We start from the raw sequence: 26,656 nt of genomic DNA, 5'->3' as shown, positions 1-26,656 counted from the left end.
AAATATAAAATGAGACAATCACAAAGGAGCGAAGTTGTTAAAATATCTTATTCATTCAAAAGCCATATTTATCCCAAAGATGTAAACCTTAAGAAGGAAAATATTTATAATTCACAAAATGTGCTTACAGTTCCCCTACTGCAACACTTTCTAGACATCCTGTTTGAAATGTTAGTTATGCTAGCTATGAAGAGGTTTCGACCGCATATAAATGAAGAAAATGCCTATGTGAGATCCAAGTCTTAAGGAAGTTGTGGTCCTTCACAACCACTGCACAGTGAGAAGGAGGCAACAAGACCTCCAAAATTAATCCACCTTAAATGTTCCATCTTTTCTATTCTGTAGGTTCTAACTGGTGATTAGAAGGCAACCTCCTTTCTTTACAAAGTTGCTAAATGTATACAGATATTATTGCAAAATAAGTTATGAATGTGATCATCTTACTTGCTTATTATTCCAAATAAAATGATTGCTAAGTTTTGATCACAAAAATGGAAAGCCCTTTGACAGCAGACAGAACCTTTCATTTTTTAAAACTGCTTATTTTGAAAAATATAGGGGCATACAGAGAAAGACATAATGAACATCAGGTAAACAGCAACCTGAATTAAATGTTAAAAAGCATCATTTTAATTATATAATATGTTATATATAATACATAATTATATTAAATACATTTATATGATAATGTATGCATATGGATATTTTAATATGCATGTACACATTTATTACATGTAACTAATGTATATATACAAAACATATGCTATATAATGTATGTATATAATGCATGAAATATACATATGCATATGTGTAAATTAAAGACTGTGTCTATACAGCTTTAAAAGGATAGAACATTTGAGAAACAGTAGATGTATCTGTAAACATCCTTAGTGTTATTTCACTCCATCTTTCCCCAAAGGCGATTGTGTCCATAAATTTGATATGAGTATCTTTCTACTCTATTTATGATATGTAATCAAAACAAAATATGTTTCATGTATTTGAACAATTGTTAAATACTGTACATAATAATTCTGACATTTTTCATTCCACAGTGTATGTTATAGATATATCAGTATTGATACAGGTATCTTTATATTTATCAATATTAAATTTTGATTACCATTTGAAAATGAGTATAGTAAATATATGGATTATATATATTAATTTTAACAGCAAATATTTAAATTATTTCCTTTTATTATTAATACAAACACTGCTGTATTTAATGTCCTTATGCACGTTTCAAGGTACATATGGATAAGTGAAAATTCTAAGGTACACACTTTTAAAAACTGATTTTAATAATTACTCCCATTACTAATGTATCAGAATTTGGTATCACCAGACTTTTAAATTTTTATCAATTTGATAGTGTTGAGATGCTATCTCATTGTTTTTATTCACATTTCCACTTATCTGGTGAGGTTAAGTATTTTTTTAAAATAAACTATTGAAATATAGCAGATAATGAAAAAATATATGGGTCTTAAGTGTACTTTTAAAAATTTATGTACATTTTAAAGAAATATTGCTGTATGCATACTGATTTAGGATTGCAATATTCTTCTCCTGGACTGATCCATACGAGACTCTCTTCTTATCACTAAAAAGCCTTTACTTCAAGTCTACTTTTAATGATGTTCATGTTGATACGCAAGCTTTCTTTGTATTACTGTATACAGAGTTCATCTTTTTTCCCCTATTCTCCTACTTATAGATTTTTTGTTTCTTTATATTTAAAGGTGTCTTTTGTATAAATCATAAAGTTTTTGTTTAATGTAGCCTTATAATTTTAGCCTTGTACTTGGAATATGTTAACCATTTAAAAATTTAATTACTGGGCTTCCCTGGTGGCACAGTGGTTGAGAGTCCGCCTGCCAATGCAGGGGACACAGATTCGTGCCCTGGTCCGGGAAGATCCCACATGCTGCAGAGCGGCTAGGCCTGTGGGCCATGGCCTCTGAGCCTGCGCGTCCGGAGCCTGTGCTCCGCAACGGGAGAGGCCACAACAGTGAGAGGCCCGCGTACCACAAAAAAAAAAAAAAAAAAAAAAATTAATTACTAACATACTTAAGTTGATATCTACCTTTTACTATTCACTTTCTATTTTAGCTCATCTTTTTATATCCAACAATTTGACTATGAAGTGGGTTATCTTTGTGTTTAATCTGATTGTGCATTATTTATATTTTTGAATCTGTGGTTGATATCTTTCAAAGTTATTGAAAATATTTAGCCATTATGTCTGAATATTGCTCTGTTTGTCACTTCTTCTGGCACAACAATTATATAATTTAGAAATTTTGAAATTGTCTTATACATTTCTTATACTTTTTCTGCTTACTTTCCATTTATTTGTACTTTCTATACATTAGTATAGGTATTTGATATTAATTTTCATTTCACTAGTTTTCAGTTCTACTATGTCCAATCATCCATTCTGCTATTAAATACATGAGTTAAATTCTTAATTACATGAATTATATTGTTCTAATTCTAGAATAGCTAGTTGATTTTTTTATAGATTCCAAGTCTAGTGAAAAGTTTTGTCTTTTTACCTGTTTTATATTTCTTCTATTGTAATATATGTAATGCTATATACATGCCCATAGAAATATTATGCATATATATGTATATATGTATATAATAGTTGTTAAATTTTTGAGTACTTATTTTCTTATTCCAATATCTGAATCAGCTCTAGGTGTACATCTCTTGTCTTCTTTATTTATATTGGCCAGATTGTATTCTCTCTTTACATGTCTAGAAATTTTTTTTTTTTTTGGTACGCGGGCCTCTCACTGTTGTGGCCTCTCCCGTTGCGGAGCACAGGCTCCGGACACGCAGGCTCAGTGGCCATGGCTCACAGGCCCAGCTGCTCTACGGCATGTGGGATCTTCCTGGACTGGGGCACGAACCCGTGTCCCCTGCATCGGCAGGTGGACTCTCAACCACTGCGCCACCAGGGAAGCCCTAGAAATATTTTTATTACATGCCAAATATTGTGTATAAATGAACCAAAAATTCTCCACATGATATATAGAGAAGGTTTATTTTTCCATTGTTAGACCGAATGATGGCTAACTCCAATCTAATCAAGAATTAATCTCAGGCAGGGGATGCATTGAATGTTTGTCAAAATGCAGATTACTCTTGGATTGGCCCTGTTGGTACATCATAGACTTTTCATGTTTCTGACTGAGAGCAATGTGGATGTTTTTTGTCTTCTCAAGTCTAAAATACTATGATTTCATTTTCAGATTTAGAGTTTTTTGTATTAATATTTTCTAGATATATGTTCTAGGAATTAGAGAAAACTACATTGGATTCAATAAATGGGTTGCTGAGTGAACAAAGAAATAATTTTAAAATCATTTTACCCTTTTGTTCTGAGTGAACTAAAGAAAAAAGGAATATTTACTTCCCACAATTTTATATAGTTGATTTAAAAATGAAAGGAGGCATTAAGAAATTTTGCCAAATACTGTAACTATAAAGAAGCAGAACCATAATTCTAAATTTTATGACTAATTCCTTCCTCCATATTATATTTCCCTTTTCAAATACCAACTCCTTATTCTCCATGCATGTCTCATATGAAGAGTATTGACAGGCAAAGGTAGGCATCAGATGGGAGTTGTGGTTTATTCTGAGCATGTACAATTGAAACACAATGAGGCATTAACAAAAATAAAATGAAGTAGATGAAATGAGGTAAAAAGAGGCAAAGAAAACCTTTTGGAATTAATGTTGATGATAGTACAACTTTGTGAACTTTAAAGTGTGACTTTTATGGCATGTGAATTTTATTCCAATAAAGCTGTTATAAAGATGTAATGTCAGCCACTCTTGCATTATCTTTGTATAAACAGAGTTGCTTGAGAGAGCTACTTTCTTCTTTTAATGCCTCTTCCTCCAGGGCTTTAAGATTTCCAAAATAAAAAGTGTCAATGACTACTTCCATTTGCTTTACAACTCATTCATACAAAGTTAATACATGACATCTTTGTTGATGCTTTAAAGTATGTTTATTCACTGTATTATAGAGCAAGTGTACCAGTAAAGTGAAAAATAAAGCCATGCAATCACAGAGCCTCAACCTTGAGTAGGTTTACTATAGCAGCAAAAACAAGAAAAGAATTGGGTTCCAAAGAAAGTATCAAACACTCATGAATTCTATCACCATATTACATGCACAGCATCTGGAATTGCATTGATAAATCAAGAGCAGCAATGAGCACACCTAGCTTCATCTTCTGCAACCAAAGTCTGATGGCTCATGGATGTCAACTTACCCGGTCAAGAGCTGCTTTTTCCAGTTCATTTTTCGCCACAGCTAATTTTCGTTCCAGATCAGTAAGCTGTTGGGCCTGTAAAATGAAAGAGAGGTACATCTTTGTAGTAAATTCTATAACCTTTCCCCTCCACTTTACGTATCTGTCATTCATTGCCAAAGAATTAGAAAAACAAAAACACAAAAACCTTGTGAAATTCATTTAGAATGCAAGTTAAAAATACTCTATTACATGGTCATTTGGTTAAGCTGCAGAAAATGTTGTTCTGGATGAATATACACTAAATGTTTCACTGGGTCAAAATGTCTAGTTGCAAAGTTCCAGCTCATGTCCCAGAAAATATTTGTGGTATAAATCCATCAGTCATGTTTCTAGTTGCTATGGACTAAATTTTGTCCCTGCCTAAAACTCATATGTTGAAGCTCTACACTCCTCCCACACACCATGTAACTGTGTTTGGGGATAAGGCCTTTAGGGAGGTAATTAAGGTTAAATGAGGTCATAAAGGTGAGGCCCTGATCCCACAGAATTGGTGTCCTTATAAGAAGAGGAAGAGACACCAGAGACCTCTCTCCACCCTCACACAGAGGGAAGATACAGTGAGAAGGCACCATCTGCAAGCCAGAAAGAGCTCTCATTAGAAAATGAATCTGCCAGCACCTTGATCCCAGAACCATGAGAAAACAGATTCTGTTTTTTAAGCCACCCATTCTGTTGTATTTTGTTAAGGCACCCTGAGAAGCCCAATATAATAGTATTCACTCTTTTTCTATTTTTATTTTTAAACCAGTGTAACTCTATCCCACCGTATCTCTGTATCTTTGCAAATGTCACAACTGTACTGCTAAAAGAAAAGAGCCTCAGATTTGGAAGATGTGTTTTAAAGTCCTGCCTCCACCAATGCCTAGCTACTGTATATACTATAGTTATATACTGACAAAGAGATGCTCTGCAGGCTCACACAGGATCTGCAGAAGGGCCAGCCTCCCCTCATGCCTCAGAGCCTCGCTACACCTCTGGCTTTTGTCAGTCTCCTACATTTAGCCAACGAAAAGAATTTAAGTCTGGAAGGAACAGAGGGTCGTTCTGATGGTCTTGTGAGGCAAGGGGATTGAGTTTGCCTTCGCCTGGGAGAAGTCTGCAGAGGGGCTCATCACTTCTGCAGTGACCAGGACGTCCCCATTCTGAATCTCCATCCTGGGTGTTACAATGCTGTGGGCTTGTAGCAAGGCTGTAGCCAATCACCAAAGTGCCTACTTGTCTTTTGCTCTTCCCTTCTCTCTCTCACGGTCTGGAAAATAGCGCCCTGCACCATTGTCCTTGAATAACCTTTTTTTTCCCTTTCCTTATGGTAAGCACCTAGGCAGGAGGAGAAGGTGAGGATATTTTTCTTGATTATGAAAACCTATATCCATTCTTTGTGTCCATGCATAGTTTTCATCCCCTAAATCGATCTGTGCTACTTTCCACACTTGACTCTTGTGGACAATAATTTTCCAGTAGGCAATTGTTGCCCTTAAACAGTAACCTAATCATGTACATGAAATATATATGTGCATTTCTAAATATACAATAATGTTTGAAAATAAAATCATTGTGAATGAGGGAGAGAGAGAGAGAGGACTGATGAAGAGGGTTGTTTCCAATTTGAGGGCACCTCCAAGTGAGTGGACTCTCATAAGCTCTGAACCGTGGGCCCCCCTTGGCCTGTCTGTCTCTGTCTTTCTGGCCACCTGCCCGCACATCAGGAGGGCTTCAGGACCATAGGCCTCAGTCTTGCATTCCTGGCCCGGGCTTGGGCCACTCTGCTGGCCCTGCATTGCGGCTGCCCTGGGTCCAGCTGCATTCCTCAACCACGGAGCACTCTACTTCCCCTGTGACAATCCCTGCTACCGCAGGCCCTGCCAGAGCCAGCTTCTGTCCACAGGACTGAGGCCCAAAAGAAGGAAGCAGAGTGGCCCTTCTGTCTGTCCCCAGCCTCTAGGCCTAGGACAGGAGTTAGGGAAGACAGGGAGGGGCAGCGCGTGGGCCTTAGTGGGATAGTGGCCATCCCCACACCCCTGGTGGCTGTAGGCAAGTTCCTGGGAACTCCTGTGGGAAGAGGGCAAGAGTGTCAGCACCAGCCTCAGTGCCAATCAACATTCTCAGTCACCAGCTGGAAGGGCGTTAGTGCTGCCCCGAAATCGCCTATGTCTTGAACACCTTTCTACCCCCACAAAGCATGTCATGATATCTTCATCCTCAGGGTCCTTTAGGTGGGCAGCCTCTCTCCTCAAGATGCTGTCATTCATTATCTGCAGTCCAGAGGGTGGGGTCCGCATAGTTACAAGTCCTCCTGCCTCCATCCCTCTCCCTCCGTGTGTGGGTTTCAGCCTAAATCCTGTCATCCACACCAAGGGACTTCCACAAAACGATGACTTCAGGGTGTGCAGCCATCCAGGAAGCCTGTACTAGGACAGGTTGAATGAATTCCAACAGAAATAGCAAATATGCCTTTGAAAGCTCATTGCCATTAGTTCCCAGGATTTCAAGTATTTACCTCTTCTAAGAACTCATTGAACTTGGTAAAATCTAGCCAAGAGATCGTGGGATACAAAAGGTTACAAAAACAGTAAGAAAAGTAACCACAGGAATTGCAGATTTGGACTCATATTATCATACTTTAGTCTTAGTTTTGAAAGGATCAGTTACTGGATTAAATCATATATCGGGGCTTCCCTGGTGGCGCAGTGGTTGAGAGTCCGCCTGCCGATGCAGGGGACACGGGTTCATGCCCCGGTTCGGGAAGATCCCACATGCCGCGGAGCAGCTGGGCCTGTGAGCCATGGCCGCTGAGCCTGCGCGTCCGGAGCCTGTGCTCCGCAACGGGAGAGGCCACAACAGTGACAGGCCCGCATACCGCAAAAAAAAAGAAATGTAAACATTCCAGTCCCATTCCAGAGCTAATAAATCAGAAGCTACATTAAAAAAAAAAAATCATATATCGTATTTATAAAATTATAGAAAATAAAAACAGGTCTGTGGGTTTTAAAGCATCAGAAAACCTATGAAAGACAGGAGGGTTTACTGGATTGTGAATTTTGTCTGTTTTAAGTCATTTATGTGCTTTGTCAATTTAATTCACATGAAAAAAAGGATAGGGTTATTTCAGGGGAGGTAGTCGTGAATCTAGAGTAGCTTTCACTTACATCCAATCTTTGAATAAGTATCTATAAAGTGATTAGTTTTGTTCAGACTAAGAAGGAAACATCATTTGTGTACATAGGTTGAAAATACACACGAGGCAGCAAGCACGTAAAGTGAAAATCTCAATATGAGACTCTAACTGCTAAGCTGAGAGTGTGTTAAGCTGCAATAGAGAACAGAGGAGGCCTGAGAAGTCAGAGTATTCTTCCTAATAAGAATAACAGCAAAAAACCCTAACATTTAATCTTTATGTAAGTATATTTTCTCATTTGAGATTTATAACATGAGAGGCTAGAGTCCATATGATAATTTTTAATTTACTCAAAAAATTGTGAAGCTCCACAGCTCCAGGTTTTTATAGACCACAAAACACTGGAGCCTGGCTCGGCTCTGCCGTCCGGTCTATCAATTCTGGAGCTGTTCCTTGCTGTTTTCCTCGAGGATCCACCTTACATTGGGCTAGATTATGAAGGATGAAATCAATGCTGTATTTAATGCAAAAACTGTCTTTTTTTCCTAAGCAACCTAAATGTATAGTCGTAGCATGAAGCAAACAGAAAGGACATAATGCAGACAGTTAAATTTTATCTAAAATTTTAATGAACCATTTTACAAAATTTTGGCAAATGCATACATCTGCAAGGTTCTAATTCATTTTTTATACATTAGGTGTGTAATTCAATATTTCTGAAAATTCACTGGGACAAGGATTATCTTAATCCTTTTCTACTTCCCCTCTAGGTGAGAATATCCAGGTATCTTCTTTCTAATTTTCTGGTGAATTTCCCTGAGATTTGTAGCATATGAAAATATTTATACCTAAAAAGGACCTGAAACAAGTTTAACACTAAATGTATTAGAATATTAAACATAAACACTTGAGATCTATGGAAAGCATATATGTCTTGTGAATGGGATGTGAAAGTAGATTATGGGTAGCGACAGAAGAAGGAGGCACTGATGATGGGGCCATGAAGTTCTATCCATTTGTCTTGACTGTGCTGCAAATTTGTTCCAAGACTTCCGGCAGCCAGGTATTAAAAAAAAAAAAAAAATGTTGGCTCCAAAACTGTCATCACCAAAGAGAGTAAACACACCAGAGACACACATGGGGCAGGGTTTTTCCAAGCAACAGGTTCTAATATAAAATTATAACAAACAGATTTTATAATTCAACTCAGAGAATCAATTTGTTTTTCAGGAGCCAAGAAAATGTGGCACAAAATCACAGTTCATTTTAAACTAAGTATAACACCTAGGCTACATTGATGTGTGTGTGTGCGTGTGTGTGTTTTTCCACCGAGACACAGAAAGCAGTAGGAGCAAGTCAAAATATTGGCTTTCCCAGAAAGAGAAAGACAAATGCCACATGATATCACTTATATGTGGAGTCTAAAACATGACCCAGATGAACTTATCTACGAAACAGAAACAGACTCCATGACATAGAAAACAGATTCGTGGTTGCCAAGGGGGAAGATGGATGGGGGGAGGGATGGATTGGGAATTTAGGGTTAGCAGATGTAAATTATTACATAGAGAATAGATAAACAACAAGGTCCTACTGTATAGCACAGGGAACTATAGTCAGTAACCTGTGATAAACCATAATGGAAAAGAATATGAAAAATAACATATATATATATATATATATGTATTACTGAATCACTTTGCTGTACAGCAGAAATTAACACATTATAAATTAACTATACTTGAATAAAATAAATTTTAAAAAAAGTAAAAAATATATTGACTTTGCTCTAAGGATATGCACAATAATTCTTCTCTTTCTCACATACTCTATAAGATTGATTGAAATACAATTGGCTGATAAATAGCTTAGATGCCAAGATAAAGAAATTAAACCTTTTTTTTTTTTTTGTCACCATTGAGTCTTATCGGTTAGCAATGCCGTAGACATAATGAGTCAACAACATTTAAAGAAATTAAATCCCTGAGTATATTGGGTTAAATTGAGAAGAGATGAGGGACAGTACAGACTTTTGAATGCTAATTAAGGTCTCAGCTCTTTAATCTTCTGATAAAACATAGGAAGAAGAAGCACCACAGGGGTATCAGCATAATGATGTCTAGCCACACTCTTCTCTGGCATGGGCTTCTTGCTTGGAAAGACTAACCTTGACATGGTCCCAGCTAGGGCCAGATCAGGGAAGTGTTTTTACAGACTCTGAATACGGCATTCAGAACAGAGCCATCTCCTAGTGTTTTAGCCACTACAGAGTTATAATAAGCAATCTTACAAGACTGCTGTGACTCATTTGTTGAGGATATAACTCAGTAGAGAACTAGATTGGGAGGGGGGTCACTGAGGGGCCTGGAAGTAAGAGCCAACATTACAATAAGCTTTTAGGTGGCATCAGCAAAACAAGGTCAGAAATCTTTACAAGTTTTCTAACAATATGTTTGCTACTTTGTTATTAATAAGATGATACTTGCTGTACATTTTGGTACCAATAAGAACCCTCAATCAGGCTTGTTGCAGCAAATTTTGCAGAAATAGGGATAGTGAGTACAAGTTCCATTGGAGTGTGGGAAGAAAACATTAGAAATTCTAAATTTTAATTTAGATTTAAAAAATGTAAAATAGGTGGCATTATAAAATACTCTGTAGTCTACATTTTTATTCTAAAATATTCCGTGGTTGTTCTAATATAAAAATATTAGAACTTATTTTTACATATTTTCTGTTTCACCACTGCTTTCCTTTCATTTTGTTTATGTTTATAATGTACATAATATAAAAGTAAAATAATAAGATGATAATAAAAGATAACAACAGCCTAAACTTGTGAGAGAGATATATATTCCTCATAACAACTCTATTTGGTACATAGTATGTCTTTCATCCTTTTTAAATGAGGAAGCTGAGACACAGATTTATTAAATATCTTGCTCAAGGTCACACAGCTGGGGAATGACGGATCTGGAACTCAAACCTAGGCAGTTTGGATCCAAAGCTGGTCCTCCTAACCACTAAAGATGTGAGTGTATATAATTTATAACCAATACATATATCGAATTATATGTGTTTAAAGTTTATTAATATGCTTTATGGTTAGAAATGTTTGGAGACCACTTAGAAGACTGGTGGAATTTTGTGTGTTTAAGATTATTCATCCAACGAGGATAATAAATTCATAAGAGATGTTTTCAAATACTCAGTAGGGTGTACTAGGTATTTGGTGAAAGGATAATAATAGGATTGCTTTTTTTAAATGCATGATTCAATGCATCTGTTAGTATTTATGAAGCACATGCTCCCTGATCGGCAGCACTAACCTAGAAGCTGTGGATAATACTCAAGAGATATAACACAGAACAAAACACCACCACCGTCATCTCTACGTTCCACTTTACCACTGAGTAAAGGAAGCAGAAAGTCAAAAACTCCTGCCTGCTTCTACTCACTCCCATAAAAGTATAAAGTTGTAGCACCAAGATTGTATTAGGCCATCGGATTGTTTGATGCAGCACCTGTTCATTTCAACATTAATAACTTGGTTATAATTCTGAGAGACTTGGAATTGAATGACTAATATATGTAAAAGGAACAAAGACCTCAAATTGTACAGGAATAGCTTACATAACATCTGGTTATAAGTGCTATTAAAAGTCAATGCTAATATTTAAAAATTATAAAGTTCAGCAAGGCTTTTCACTGGGAAATAAGAGAAGATATACATATTTTTTCTCAAAGTTAAATTCTTATAAATATATTATTGCCATTATGTGTATGTGTACATGCATTGTAGTGATTATGGTCACTAAAGAAAACTTATCGTGAATAATTTTTTTATTATGTTCTCGATATCGATTCCCTTTCTCCCCTCAAAAATGCCTAGACTTTGGAGATGACTGCTTCACACTCTTTCTCAGCCATATTATTTTAGGAGAAAATATCTCAACACTCAGTTCCAGAGATGAGGATGCAAGTTCTTAAAGCAATTACTCTATATCAACTCCCTAGTCAAATGATTGTATTGGGTTTGGACATCTAATTAATGTCAGGCCAGAGACAAGAAGATATTTACTGGTGGCTTCTGCAGTGAAAGATGCCTCTCTTCATCTGAGTGAATAAGAAGTATATTCTCTTTTTCTTGGTAGTATAGTATGAGGATGTTTAAGTCTAAGCTCTAATAGGCATTATTTATAAAATAAAAGAGGACAACATGAGGTTAAACTTGTCCTGTAGACGAAAGCAAAGCATATAAAATAGATAGGATAGGATCTGGTGACTTAGAAAACTTCACAGTCAAACCACATCTGAAGTCAAATGAATTTGTATTTCTGGTTATTTGTATTTTTGGTTATTGTGAGTAAATAAAATTCATTTTTATTAATTAAATTATTATTAGATATTTATATTTTTGTTATTTAAGAATAAAAAGATTAAAGATTCTTGACATGACACAGTAACTGGTTTTGGACTAGTCCTCCTCTCCTAAACAATTATGAGCTAATCATGCCCAGCTGTGAACCTTGAAATATTGGACCCTCACTAGGTAAGACTCATGACTACTCCAGCTTTCTACTTGAGGACAATTTCCTGACCTAAGTGCAAAGGGCTGTGGTCCAAGCAGATCACTGTAGTTGGACTGAACTGTGGAGGCAGAGATCAGAGTTTGGGGCAGATTAAATGGCTGGAGTATATGGGGCAGAGCAGCAGAACTGTGGAGGCAGAGATCAGAGTTTGGGGCAGATTAAATGGCTGGAGTATATGGGGCAGAGCAGCAGAGAAAAGTGAGGTGAGCAGGGCAGGGCCTCCAAAAGTCAGGTTGTTGGGAGATGTTCCTGCAAGTCCTTGGCTGAGTGTTGGACTGCACATACACAGAGCAATACATGACACAAGGCTAATCACAAAGAGACTGTTACATGACTCACAGCAGAGCAGAAACCCTAGAGGCTGAGCACTGCAAAAGGATGCCAGCATTCTACATTCATAAACGTTATCAACACCACAGGCATCAAAGCGACAGCCTTTAGGTTAATAGCCTTGCACAGGAGCAGTGGTTGGCAAACTCCCAAATTCCAAATCTGGCTTACTGCCTTTTTTTTTAACACGTGCATGGTTTTTTTAAAATTAATTAATTAATTAATTTTGGGGGCTGGGTTGGGTCTTCGTTGCTGCACGCGGGCTTTCTCTAGTTGCGGCGAGTGGGGCTACTCTTTGTTGTGGTGCACGGGCTTCTCATTGCGGGGGCTTCTCTTGTTGCGGAGCATGGGCTCTAGGCACGCGGGCTTCAGTAGTTGTGGCATGCAGGCTCGGTAGTTGTGGCTTGCAGGCTCTAGAACACAGGCTCAGTAGTTGTGGTGCACGGGCTTAGTTGCTCTGCAGCATGTGGGGTCTTCCCGGACCAGGACTTGAGCCTGTGTCCCCTGCATTGGCAGGCAGATTCTTAACCACTAGGCCACCAGGGAAGTCCCTGCCTGCTTTCATAAATAGAATTTTATTGGAACACAGCCACCTTTATTTATTTATGTATTGTCTAGTTGTTTTTGTGCTACCATGGTGGAATTGAGTAGTTGAGATAGAGACCATATAAGTTTGCAAAGACTAAAATATTTACTGTGTGATAATTTACAGAAAAAGTTTGCTGCGTCTTGCCCTAGTATAAAGTCCACTTTTAGGCTTGCCTTAAGAAAGTCTAAATCAAAACCTAGATACAATTCTGGGAGGTGGGGCTGGGGGAAGATTTTTGGAGATTCAGCTCAGTTAAGTGAGAGAAGCTTAAGCTTTATCACGGACTTTTCACATATCTGCAATGACAAAATATAAAGTCAACTCTACATCAAGATAAATATCAGTGTTTAACTGTATTATTGGACAAAAATTAATTATCTTCTTCTGAAGATAAAATCCAGAATCTCTGTGATATATAAGTGACAGTGTCTAGCACAAAACAAAATCTTACTGGTATGCAAAGAAATGAAATGTATGACCCGAAGTTAAAAGAGTAGACAATGGTAGCCAATATCTAGATGACTCATGTGTTGGACATAATATTGTAAGGCAGCTATTAAAAATACTATCAAAAAATTAAAGGTAACATGTTCTTAATTAGTGATGAGATAGGTAATTTTAGCAGAAAAACTGTATTATAAAAAAGAACCAGGGCTTCCCTGGTGGCGCAGTGGTTAAGAATCTGCCTGCCGCTGCAGGGAACATGGGTTCAAGCCCTGGTCCGGGAAGATCCCACATGCTGCGGAGCAACTAAGCCCGTGCGTCACAACTACTGAGCCTCCACTCTAGAGCCTGTGAGCCACAACTACTGAAGCCTGCGCACATAGAGCCCATGCTCCACAACAAGAGAAGCCACCGCAATGAGAAGCCCGCACACCACAACGAAGAGTAGCCCCGCTCGCCGCAACTAGAGAAAGCCTGCGTGCAGCAACGAAGACCCAATGCAGCCAAAAATAAATAAAATAAATAAATTAAAAAAAAAAGAACCAAATGGAAATTCTAGAAAGAAAAATTTCACTGGATAGACTTATCAAAAAAATGCAGATGAAAGAAGAGCTACTAAATATGAAATGATATCAACAGAAATTATTCACTCTGAAAAGCTGTAAGGAAAAAAAGCTTGAAAATACATGAATGGTGGGGGTCTCAGAGATCTTTAGAACATATTAAAAACACTAATATCTGTATTGGAATAATGGAAGAAGAGTGTGAAAAAATGGAAAAAAAACATTTAAAATTATTAGAAAAAAATTTAATGAAAGATGTGAAAAACCTGTATGTTGTAAATTATGCAACATTACTGACAGAAATGGCAGAAATTCTAAATTAGTGGAAAGATATACCATGTCTATGAATTGAAACATTAAATCCTGTTAAACTGAAATATTCAATATTCTTATACCTGTTCTCCCCATATTAATCTATTAGATAAAATGCAAACCAGGTTAGCATTCCCGTAGGGTTTCTTTTTTTTTTTTCTGTAAATTTACTAAACTGGTCCTAAAACTTGTATCTAAAATAATATTTTAAAAAACACTGGAGTGTAGGAGTTAACGCTGTCTGATTTCAAGACTAACTCTGAAGCTACATTAATAAGGACAGTGTAGTATTAGCATAAGAATAGACATATACTGAAATAAATTAAAAGAGAATCCAGAAATCTACTCAAACAAATATAGTCAATTGAAAACATACATAGCCATTTGACTTTTGAAAAAGATAAAAATGTAAATAATTCAATGTGTAAAAAACAATAACTTCAATAAATGGTGATAAAGGAATTGAAGATTATATATATGTGTGTGTAAAATCAAACTTGACCTTTTTTTTTTTTTTTTGCGGTACGCGGGGCCTCTCACTGTTGTGGCCTCTCCTGTTGCTGAGCACAGGCTCTGGACGTGCAGGCTCAGCGGCCATGGCTCACGGGCCCAGCCACTCCGCGGCATGTGGGATCTTCCTGTACCGGGGCACGAACCCGCGTCCCCTGCATCGGCAGGCAGACTCTCAGCCACTGCGCCACCAGGGAAGCCCAATAATCTTTATACCCCTCTAAGTAGAGGACCTCTCACCCTTCCTCCTTTCCTCCCCACCTTCACTCCTTCCTCCCTTCCCTTTCTCACATTTTCATTTACCAGATATTATTTTCTGTGCTCTGATATGAGATCAGTTACAAACGCAACACAAGGCAACATCTCTAACTTTATGAAGCTCACAGTCTAAAGGGCTTCTTAAACATTTCTGTATTCACCACTAAATCTATCAATGTGCCTTCCACATAGTGAGACAACAAAATTATACTGGCATTCTATGCAGTGTCTCAGGAACTCCAACTTTACTAGTAGAATTGCATGCATTTTACTAGGCTGTCAGAAGAGAAGAGATACCTTGACCTAATGGACTATATAATGTCTCATTGGCCTTCTTTATAGTTCACTGAATGAAGCATATTCTTAAACACCTCAGGGTCATCAAGTGTACCTGTTCTTTTTGCCTGGAATCATGGAAAATTTCCCACTACTTTGTTTCCCCTGGTCAGTTATTTCTCACCCCTTAGATTACAGTTGAAATGCTAATTCTCACCAAGATCCAGTTCTGAATTGCAAACATAATTTTAGCATCTTTTTTATATTCTCTTGTGAGATACTATATTTTCCTTTCTAGTACTTTCACCAGTTGTGATATTCAAAATATAAAATGATATGGTACAGATATGAACCAATAAATGTGACTCTGCTCTCAATGCTGGAGCAGCGTCCTGGGAATTTTCTGCTTGACGGGTGTCAAGCAGTCATGTAGTCTCTAAGCAGCAGCACTGTGACAGCTCCTAAGAGACTTGCCACAGTCTCATAGATTCAGCCAGGAAAGAGAAATGAGCCAAAATCAATTTGGACAGTTTATTATGCATACTTAAAGCATAAGGAAGATCAGCATGGCATTGGCAATCCACATCTCTAGTATCAGTGGATGACATCAAACATGGGGTGCCACATGACAGACAACACAGGTGGTCGTTCTCTCTGCCACTGTGATTCAACTCTAAACTACAGGACAGCAGTTTCATAGCTTACAGGTTTACCCAGAGAAGGGGGAGTGGTGTGATATGGAAAGTCCCATGCCTCACTGGCATTAGGAAGACAGGAAGTTACTCCATCACAGCCTCCTGCAAGGTACAGAGGGAAATGAGAAGCAGTCTTTCAACAGCTTCTAACAAGACTACCTATACTTCTGTGTCCCACGGAGGATCACAGGGCATTCCACCAAGACTTGGGTTACACTCACATTAGCCTTGCTTTTGTGACTTATGTGGAGATATGCAAGGCTATCAGGTGGTCATGGCAGAGCCATTTTGCTACAATAAGTGTTAGCCATTTATCGATGAATGACAGCTTAGTGTGTGTGTGGGGGGGGAGGTACAGGATTCCAGGAGAAGGACCAGGATGAAGGAGACAAAGGTTATTTTCCAGTTGGTACATAAGTGCTTTAATAGTTAAACAATTTACACACCTATATTAATGTATACCGGTTAAATTTAATCCCTACTTTTATAGTTGTCACCCATCCATTTATCTGATTGTTAATGTCTCATACCCTCACTAGACAACAGTCTTGTTCACAACAGGGACTGCTTCCATTTTGCCAACCACTGAAGAGATAATTGTTAAAATTGTGCTAGGTACCTGGTGGATGTGTAATAAATATTGGATCAACACATGGGCAAATGAGTAAATTTCATGCTAACACCACATACTGTACTAAAATAACAGGTTTCTTATCTTTCTCCAAGCACTTTTATTTTTTTTCCTGATGTGTGTCTGAAGAGCCTCCGTGTTTACAAAAACTCACTATCTAGTTGAACATTTTGAGGATTTCTAGTCCTCACTTTAACAGTCCAAAGAATGCTCCTCCAGGAGCCCATTCAGGCCATCACGTAAATCTCTTTTCTCTGGCAGTTAATGGACATGACAGACAATGGCTGCACTTCCTTCTAACAGGCACAGGAATTGATGGTTTATTAACATTACTGACAGGAGTGCTGAAGGGACAGTGGATTAAACCCAGCACAAAATTTTGTAGGTGTCAGGATTAAGTCCGTGGTAAATATTTTGAATAGTTTTTTTTTTTTTTTTTTCCTACGTGAATCTGCCTGAATGTCATAGTGCCCTCTATTTGTGTAAATCTTCCTGCCATTTGAAGGCTGGATGAAGCCAGTTGTTTAATGTTGTCACTGCCGAAGTACAGCAGCTGCTCTGGATACATGTTCCAAACATCCTTTCAAAATTTTTATTCCACTAAGTGAATTTTGTTGACAGCAGCAGGTATTGAAATGCCTACATACCAGCTTGTCAAATTCCCTGCTATTCTAGATGTGTACTTTTTTTTTCCCCTTTAAACTCATTTTAATGCATTTTAGTAGGGAGTTTTAATATATTTCCAAGGCCTCTTTCCCAACAGACCTATTTTGTTCCTTTCACTTGAATTTAAAAGTGGAACAAAAGACACAGGATTTGGCATTTACAGGGTAAGCTACACTCTAGGGAATACCCAAAGTCCTAGAAGTGTGGTATTCATCCAGAAAGGGAACAAAGAGCTTCACAACCTATGGCAATATCTCAGCCCTCATGCAATTATATATAACATGATCCACATTTTTTAAGCACCTTCTGTTTTTAAAACATACATTAAGTAGTGCTTATACATGCAGGTCAAGTTCTAAACAATTTATACCTATATTTAATGGGTAAAAAGCTAAACAAAGTAAGTGTTCTTTACTGGTTTTACTAGATGCGCAAACAAGTTTGTGGAGGTCCAGCAAACTATATAGATAATATGTAGAAGAAATAAATTCAAACTCAGATTTTGATGATTCCGAAGCCCACTCTTATCTCTCTCAAATTCTTCACCTCTTTTAATTCTTGGCTCAAGTGTCACCTGCTTAAAGAGTTTTTCTAGACTTTTAGCATTGCAAACTACCTTACTTCCTGCCTGAAATTCCCCATCCTCTATTTCTCTCTACTTTTCATTTTTCCTCTAGCACTTAACTTTCCAATATACTACATAAATTATTTTTCTATTTATTGAGTATTGCCTGTCACACCTACTTGAACATAAGCTCTAACCAAGTAGGAAACTTCTGTTCACTGATGAATCTCATAAGCACCTGGAAAAGTGCCTGGTAATACTAATCTCTCAAAAAAACTTGTTAATCGAATGCATTATCTTTATACTACAACATGACTTAGAAGGTCTTTGTAAGGACTGGAAACACTTTTAAATGTGATCAAGGCACATAGTTGGTGTCCACCAAAAGAGAAAGATAATGATGATAACAATAATAATTTATATTATGATTAAAGAGAGATATTATCATTTTTTAGTCAAGCTACTGCTGCATTATTTAATATTTAGTTTTCTTATTAGCAGATCTAAAATTCTCCCCAGTCTCAGTTGCCAGTACAAATGCCAAATTGTTAACAAAATGATGACTTTTATTCAAATCAATTCAATTTGATTCCACAAATATTTATCATTCATCCTGTAGTAGTCAATATGCAAATTATGAGGATTATGAAGATGCATAAGACACAGACTCTGCCCTCCAAGAACAGGTACTGTAGGGGGAATATCATGCATAAACTAGCAATTACTTCCCATGTGAATAGGGTATGTGCTACAATGGAGGATGGCATAAAGTTCTGGCGGCGGTTTTCAATTTTGAATTACTTTTATTACGAATGGCAAGAAGGATGTAGAATTTCTTTCCATGCTACAAAAAAACTGGCTTCCAAACTGTACTACTGGGTGAAAAAAGGAGACTGAAAATTTTCTGTAATCTAACAACACAAATTTTATTTTCCTAATGTTTAAATATATTTTACTGAGCTAATTAGGATAATGACTAAAATCACCAGTGAGGATCAAATACAGTTGGCTCCGAAGCACAAATCTACAGGAACAGTTACATAAACTCCTTTATCCAATCTTTACTATTAAATGTTTATAATTAAGGGTATTGATAAGCGTTCTGAAATATAATTTAAAATACTTGTGTTTCGTTTTTCCTTTTCTATTTACTAGCTCTAAGATTATCACCAATACCCTTATTTTCTCAAATCTTCAGTTTTTTCATCTGTAAAATGGGAATAATAGTAACAGTGAAAATTTATGGAATATTTACCATGTGCTAAGAATTGTGCTGATACTCACATGTTATTTTGTTAAACTTTGCAAAGCTCTTTAAGTATTATTGTTACTACCACTCAGCAAAGGAGGCAAGAAAACCTTAAAAAGGCTTTACCTTTATGGCCCAAAGTTACCTTACTAGAATCTGGCAGTAGGTACTCATATGCCTGATTCCAAAACCTTCATCTAATTAAGACTATTGATCTGAGGTTATATAAGAAGATAATGCACAGCTTTTCCCCCATTAATTATGCTGTTCGGGGCTTCATTGTATCCCAAATGATAGTAAACTGTAATGGGACATTAAACTTGTTCCTTCCCTCTATATGACTAAGAACAAAAATGCTGAAATGCAAACTGGATTTTTCATGTGAGAAATGTTTCACGAAACCACAACATATAACACAGAAAGAAAACAAGAAACTTTCATCAATGTCTTGATTAATCAAATTTTCTTGTGAGGATAGCATAGTCTTAAAAATTTTGAGCTACAAAGAACCTGACAAAGGTAATTAACTTAATCCCTCTGTGGGACTTCCTTTCTAGTAAAATAGTACTAGGATGTTTAACAACGTCAAAGTGTTCTTCTAAAGTTTACATGAGGTAATGAATGCAAAAAATTGATGCACAACTTTTTTGAGGGGTCTTTGGAATAATTATCTTGTAGAGCTGTCACTTTGGTTTCAGCAAAATTGGGCTTTGTAGCCCAATTCATTAGCTATACAGTTTCTCTAAACAGAATAAAAAAACCCTCAAATTTTCTGTTGGCCTTCTTAATATGTCACTGGTCTATCCTTACAGTTAGAGAGGTTACATGACTTGTAATTGTAGCTGTCAAAATGGGGGTCAAAATGTGTATTTCACGTGTCTTGAAGCTATCACTTAGCTTTATCTACTTAGCCTCCAGAGGGCTTAGTGTATTCCTGTGTCAGTGATCACCATCTAATTCTGAGAAACTCATATCTGGATAATGAATGAATGAATAAATCTCTTCTAAATAACACGTTTTATGGAACATGGGAAAATTTTTTTTCTGGGCAATTTGGTAAATTAAACTTTGCAAGGAGTTGTTTTAAGGTTTACTGTTCCTCTTCCTTAGGTGTCCCCTTATGCGGCATTCATTCACTCATCTCATTCATCAATTCAGCTACTAGTCACCTCATCCACTCATCATTTATCCTTCCACTTGCATACCCCCTATCCTATTATCCATGCATTCCTCCATTTACCTACTCATCCATCCATCCACTTATCTACCTCCCAAATCATCCATGTCTCCGCTCATCTATCCACCCATTATGCATCCACCCATTCACTTACTCAATCCAGTAATCTATCCAAACGGCTCAGGGTGGCATTTGAGACACAAAGAAGAGTTACGTTAAGCTCATCTCAGAGAAGGAAAGAAGAGAAACTTAATCTCTTTCAGTTAGAGAATCGAAAAGCATATTCAGATTATTTCCAAAGATCTAATCATTTCTTATTCCTACACATTTAAATCAGGAATCCTTAGAGTAATGTGACTGTATATGAAAATAACTGCACTCCAGCCCCAATCATCTGAGGCAGAATCTCAAGTAGCTTAGCATGGGCTTCAGTGTTTTGAATATCTACACATAAATTTCAATTCAAATCCATCATTAAGAAGCACTGCCTCTGAGGCGGTACAGTGAGGCTTTCACTGAGGATCGTGATTCCCTTGGCACATGCCCCAGTAGGACACACACATTCTTACTCATGCTTAACAGTAGTATAAATCCCATACGTTCCCAAGACAGAGGTCATCTCAACATCAGTACACTCAAAATGTTTCATAAATGTAGCTGCTTAAATTAAACCAGTAAACTGCTGGTGTCAGTGAAGAGAAAAACAATGTATTTTGGAACTGCCTCACTCTGTGTTTGTCAATTGAAAATAAACCAAATCTCCATGTGTTCCTGCATGTGGGTGTGCGTGCGGTTTCAGAAGGAAGCTTCCCCTTTAGTCTCCAAGAGTCAGGAACACAGAGGGAGTAGTTGCCTGGATTTTCTCTCCACTGCTTTTCATTCAAGGAGTGGGGGAGGTGTGGATTTTATGAGTGGTGAACTGCGAAACTTCTAAAAATTCCCTTTTCTGTACTCAGCAGGATTAAGATCTGCTTCCTGTTGTCCTGTTATAGCCTTTTATAAACCCTTCTACCCTGTGACTGCTATGCTTTAGGAAATGTAAGGCCCAGGGCCCGGTTTTCGTAACCAGTTGTGGAGCCAACCCAGCCCTGCTCTTGGGATTTTATACATGAAGATGTGGTTTGCGTTGTAGCTAGCCTAATATCTGCCTCACACACCAATTTCTCTTATGCAAGTGTGACTTTAGGGAGTGGCCTGGGGTGAGGACAGTATTAAAGGTCTCATATTTGGCTATTGGTAGTCATAATCCCACCCTCCAATCCTGGAATAAGCATGCTATTAGATTTCCATTCTTCTGATAGCTGTGCTGTTTTTTAACTTGTTCAGAACATAAAAATGAAAAGTATCATTTTAATATTATCTTCAGGGAAACCTCCAAGTTATATTTGTATACATACACATAGGTATATGTGTATATATATGTATATGCATATCCAAACTAAATATATATTCATATACATATATAAAATTTCAGCACTTCTTGAAATGTGACATGACCAAATCGATCATGAGATGCTTGCTCCATCATCTGTTTATTCTTCAGCTGGAATTACTATGGAACTGTAGAAGAGATCAGTTTACCAACATCTACTCATAAGCCAGACTCCTGCATAATCCTTGGTATCTTCTTACCCTTCACCTATCATATCCAGGTCATGGCTAAATCATCTGTATGTTACCTTCTAGGTATCTTTCAACTCTGCCCATTCTCTCCACTTACACTTCAGAAACTCCGTCCAAGTTACTACCATCTATAGTAATGATGGTAGATGGTCCAAGTTACTACCATCTGTAATGATGAAAGGAAGAATAAAACGGAAGGCAACAAATCACATAGGTCTTGCTTTATCTACAGAAAAGCCGCCTCAGATCCATTCGACAAGAGTAGTGCCAAGGTATGGGATTGCTGAAAGCAGGCTGTAATATCTGTTGCTCCTCAAAATGATATTTGTCCTCCTGGTATCACATAGCCTATGAATGCAGTGGCTATAACTGCTAGAAAGGTGTAGGATCCATAATATAGGCCACGTCCTACATGAATGTAAAGGCAGATAAAGAATATGGAAGCTCCATTTGCACGTATGTATCGAATGATTCATCCGTAGTTAACACCACAGCAGATGAGTGTTACTGATGAGAAGGCAGTTATTGTGTCTGGTGTGTAATGTATTGCTAGGAACAAGCCTGTTAGGATTTGTAGAATTAAACAAATACCTAATAGAGAACCAAAGTTTCATCATGACGTAATATTTGATGGGGCTAGGAGGTCAATAAATGCATTGTTGATGATTTTTATTAGTGGGTGTGATTTTCTGATGTTGGTCATTGGTGTTCTTATAGTTGAATGACAACGATGATTTTTCATGCCATTAGTCATGGTTAGAATCCACGTGGGAATGATGATGACATGTATGTATTTTAAGTGTTATTTTTGTTATTAGTTTTGTGGGGTTTTCTTCAAAACCTTCACCTATTTATGGGGGCTTTGGGTTGACTGTGGGTAGTGGTGTTGGGTGCGGGACTGTTGAATTTTGGTGGCTCATTTTTAGTCTTGATGGTGGTTTTGATTTATTTAGGGGGGATACTGGTCGCATTTGATTGCACGACAGCTATGGCTACTGAGCAGTATACTGAAGTTCGGGTTTCTAATAAGACTGTTTTGGGGGCATTTCTTTCAGGATTGATAATAGAGAGTTTTTTTTGTTGTTGTTGTTTGTTTGTTTGTTTGCCGTACGCGGGCCTCTCACTGTTGTGGCCTGTCTCGTTGCGGAGCACAGGCTCCGGATGCGCAGGCTCAGCGGCCATGGCTCACGGGCCCAGCCGCTCCGTGGCATGTGGGATCTTCCCGGACCAGGGCACGAACCCGTGTCCCCTGCATCGGCAGGCGGACTCTCAACCACTGCGCCACCAGGGAAGCCCGATAATAGAGTTTTTAATGGTGCTGTATGTTTTAAAGGATGAAGAGGTGGAAGTCGTGTTTACGTTTAATGGGCTGGGGGACTGGGTTATTTATGACACTGGTCATCCTGGTTTTTTAAGGGAGGAAGCTATGGGGACTGCAGCATTATATAGTTATGGTACTTGGTTGGTAATTGTTACTGGCTGATCGCTGTTTATTGGTGCTGTGGTTATCATTGAGATTACTCATGGTAATTAAATAAAAGCATGCTAAGGATAAGGATAATAAGGAATGACAGGAAATACAGTTTGATAAGGCCTTTTTGGCTTGAGACTAGCGTAGAGAGCTTTAATTGAATAAGGGATGTGGTTTTTGGTAAAATACTTTCTAGCCAGATTAAGTCTAAGAGGGAGGATGCTGAGTTTTGGCTTATTGATAGATTTAAGTAGGGAGGTAAGCGGTGCATGATAGTGGGGAAATATCCTAAAAGACTAGAAAACTTGAGGGTATTTGAGGGGCAAATAAACTTTAAGTTTTCTGTGTTAAGAAATTTAACCTGCATTAAGGTTAATTTCAAGTGCTGGTACAAAGGGCACTGTACCAGCACTTGAAATTAAGGGCAGTTAATTTTAGGTATGGGGGCACGGTTATTAGGGGGACTGTTGTCGGGGGGATGTTGTTGGAGATAATGAATCCGGCAAAAACACTTCCAATTAGTAGGCATTTGATGGAGTTAACTAAGAATGGGTTGTTTTCATTGATTGAGGTTAAGGGAGAGAAACGAGGCTGTCCTAGTAGTGGGAAGAAGATAACGCCAGCACTATAGACAGCTGTGAGGGTGGTGGCAGCTAGCGTTATTAGCAGGGCTCAGGTGTTGGTATAAGACGTGTTAACAGCTGGTGAGGAAAGGCATTCCCGTCAGTGCTAAACTTCCAATAATAAGGGCTGTCGTGGTGAAAGGTATAGCTTTGAATTGGCCTCCTACTTTTTGAATATCTTGTTTGTCGTTCAGGCTGTGGATAATAGATCCGGAGTATATGAATAGTATGGCCTTAAATAAAGCATGTGTGCAGATGTGCAAGAATGCTAGATAGGGTTGGTTGATGTCAACTGTTACTATTATTAGGCCTAACTGGCTTGAAGTGGAGAAAGCGACAATTTTTTTAATGTCATTTTGGGTGAGGGTCCCTATTGCTGCGAATAGGGTGGTGAGGGCTCCTAAGCATAGTGCTATTGTTTGAATGTTTGTTGTTTCCTGTTAAGGGTAAAATCGAAAAAGCAAGAAGATTCCTGCCACGACTAATGTGCCTGAGTGGAGTAAGGCTGATACAGGAGTAGGGCCTTCTATTGCTGAGGGGAGTCAAGGGTGAAGTCCAAATTGAGCTATTTCCTGCCTACAGCTAGTACAAGCCCTATGAGGGGGAGATTTGAGTGATATTAGTACAAGCCCTATGAGAGGGAGATTTGAGTGATGTAAGTCGAATGTAAAAATTTGTTGCAGGGGGCTTGTGGCGCAGTGGTTGAGAGTCTGCCTGCCAATGCAGGGGACATGGGTTCGAGCCCTGGTCTGGGAGGATCCCACATGCCGCGGAGCGACTAGGCCCGTGAGCCACAATTACTGAGCCTGCGCATCTGGAGCCTGTGCTCCACAGCAAGAGAGGCTGCAATAGTGAGAGGCCCGCGCACTGCGATGAAGAGTGGCCCCCGCTTGCCACAGCTGCAGAAAGCCCTCGCACAGAAAAACGAAGACCCAACACAGCCATAAATAGACAAATAAATAAAAAATAAAAAGGGAGATGGGTCTAAGGAAAAAAAAAATTTGTTGCAGGTCTCATGTGTTTAGGTTAAATAGGAATCATGCTATTGACATAACAAATCCAATATCCCTGATGAGGTTATATAAGATTGCCTGGAGAACGGCTGTGTTTGCGTCTGTTTGCCGGTATTACCACCACCCAAGGAGCAGGAAAGATATAATTCCGACCCCCACTCACCCAATAAAAAGTTGGAAGAGGTTGTTGGCGGTAACAAGAATTAACATGGTGATAAGGAAGAGGAGTAGATATTTGAAGAACCGATTAATATAGGGATCCGAGTGTATGTATCATAGTGAGAACTCCATAGTAGACCATGTGACAAACAATGCTACGGGTACAAATTTTATTGAGAAGTAATCTATTTTGAAGCTAAGTGTTATTTAAGAGTTTGAACAGTGATCCAATGTCAGTTTGAAATAATTATTTCTTGGCCTGTGTGAACAAATATTGTGGTTGGAATTAGGCTGGTAATGAAAGCACAGGAAACAGTGTTTTTTTTACATATGATGGATTTTTATCGCTTTTGTAAAGATTGGTGTTAATTATTATAATTGGGATTGTTAATATAAGTAGTGTGACTAGAGTGAAAGAGGATAATAGGTTTGTTACTTTTATTTGGAGTTGCACCAATTTTTTGGTTCCTAAGACCAACGGATAACTACTATCCTTTAAAAGCTTGAAAAAGCCACACTGTTAGGCATGGGAGCATGAATTAGCAGTTCTTGTATACTTTCCCGGTAAATAAGAAGTTTCAACCTTCCGTTACTAGATTCACAATCTAGTGGGGTTTTTTTTAAACTATATTTACAATGATTTGGGGATTTAGTGACAATAGTAGGAGGGGTAAGATGTGAAGGGTTATAAGGGCATTTTCTCGTGTGAAGGAGGGTGTAATGTTATTAATATGGTGTGTGTATTTACCGCGTTGTGTTGTAATTAGTATATGTAGAGAGTATAAGGCTGTAATTACAATGTTGGCTCCTATTAAGATAATGGTAATATTTGATTATGAGAAGGACGATGTAACTACAAACAACTCTCCGACCAGATTAATGGTTGGGGGTAAGGCCAAGTTTCTTAGGCTTGCTAGCAGTCATCAGGTGGCTATTAGTGGGAGGAAGGTCTGTAAGCCTCAGGCTAAGATTATTGTTAGGCTATGGACTCACTCATAATTTGAGTCTGCTAGGCAGAATAGTATGGATGATGTGAGGCCATGGGCAATTATTAAAGCGGTGGCTCCTATATAACGTCAAGGTGTTTGGATAAGAATAGCGACAATGACAAGTGCTATATGACTAATGGAAGAATATGCGATAGGTGATTTTAGGTCTGTTTGGCGCAGACAGATTGAACTGGTTATGATTATTCCTCATAGGAAAAGCATAAGAAAGGGGTATGCTATGAATTCTTTTAGTGGGTTAAGTATCGCTGTGATTCGTAGTATGCCGTAGCCTCCAAGTTTTAGTAATATGGCTGCAAGGACTATAGAGCCTGCGATGGGGGTTTCTACATGTGCTTTGGGTAATCAAAGGTGGAGATGAAACGTCATATGAAAACGTTGGATCAAGAATTGGGTAATGCTTTGGTTCAATATTGCAGTGTTAAGAAATGTAGAGAGCCCGTAGCGT

The 26,656-nt window shown here is 38.1% G+C and overlaps 1 protein-coding gene across 1 annotated transcript in view; it reads right to left on the bottom strand.

Moving 5' to 3' along the window:
* The window catches only part of LUZP2 (leucine zipper protein 2), a gene marked incomplete at both ends in the record, with an annotated part of 446,055 nt that overhangs the window by 47,955 nt on the left and 371,444 nt on the right, over positions 1–26,656 (bottom strand). Inside the window, one exon of the mRNA XM_082845005.1 lies at positions 4,299–4,373. Coding sequence (XP_082701131.1) covers positions 4,299–4,373 — 75 coding nt within the window. The remainder of the gene's footprint in view (positions 1–4,298; positions 4,374–26,656) is intronic.

Source organism: Leucopleurus acutus, assembly GCF_964270905.1.
Source record: "Leucopleurus acutus genome assembly, chromosome: 8".
In the NCBI taxonomy this organism is placed as follows: domain Eukaryota; kingdom Metazoa; phylum Chordata; class Mammalia; order Artiodactyla; family Delphinidae; genus Leucopleurus; species Leucopleurus acutus.
Note: the sequence above shows the minus strand (reverse complement) of the source record. Positions and strands in the feature narration are given on the sequence as shown.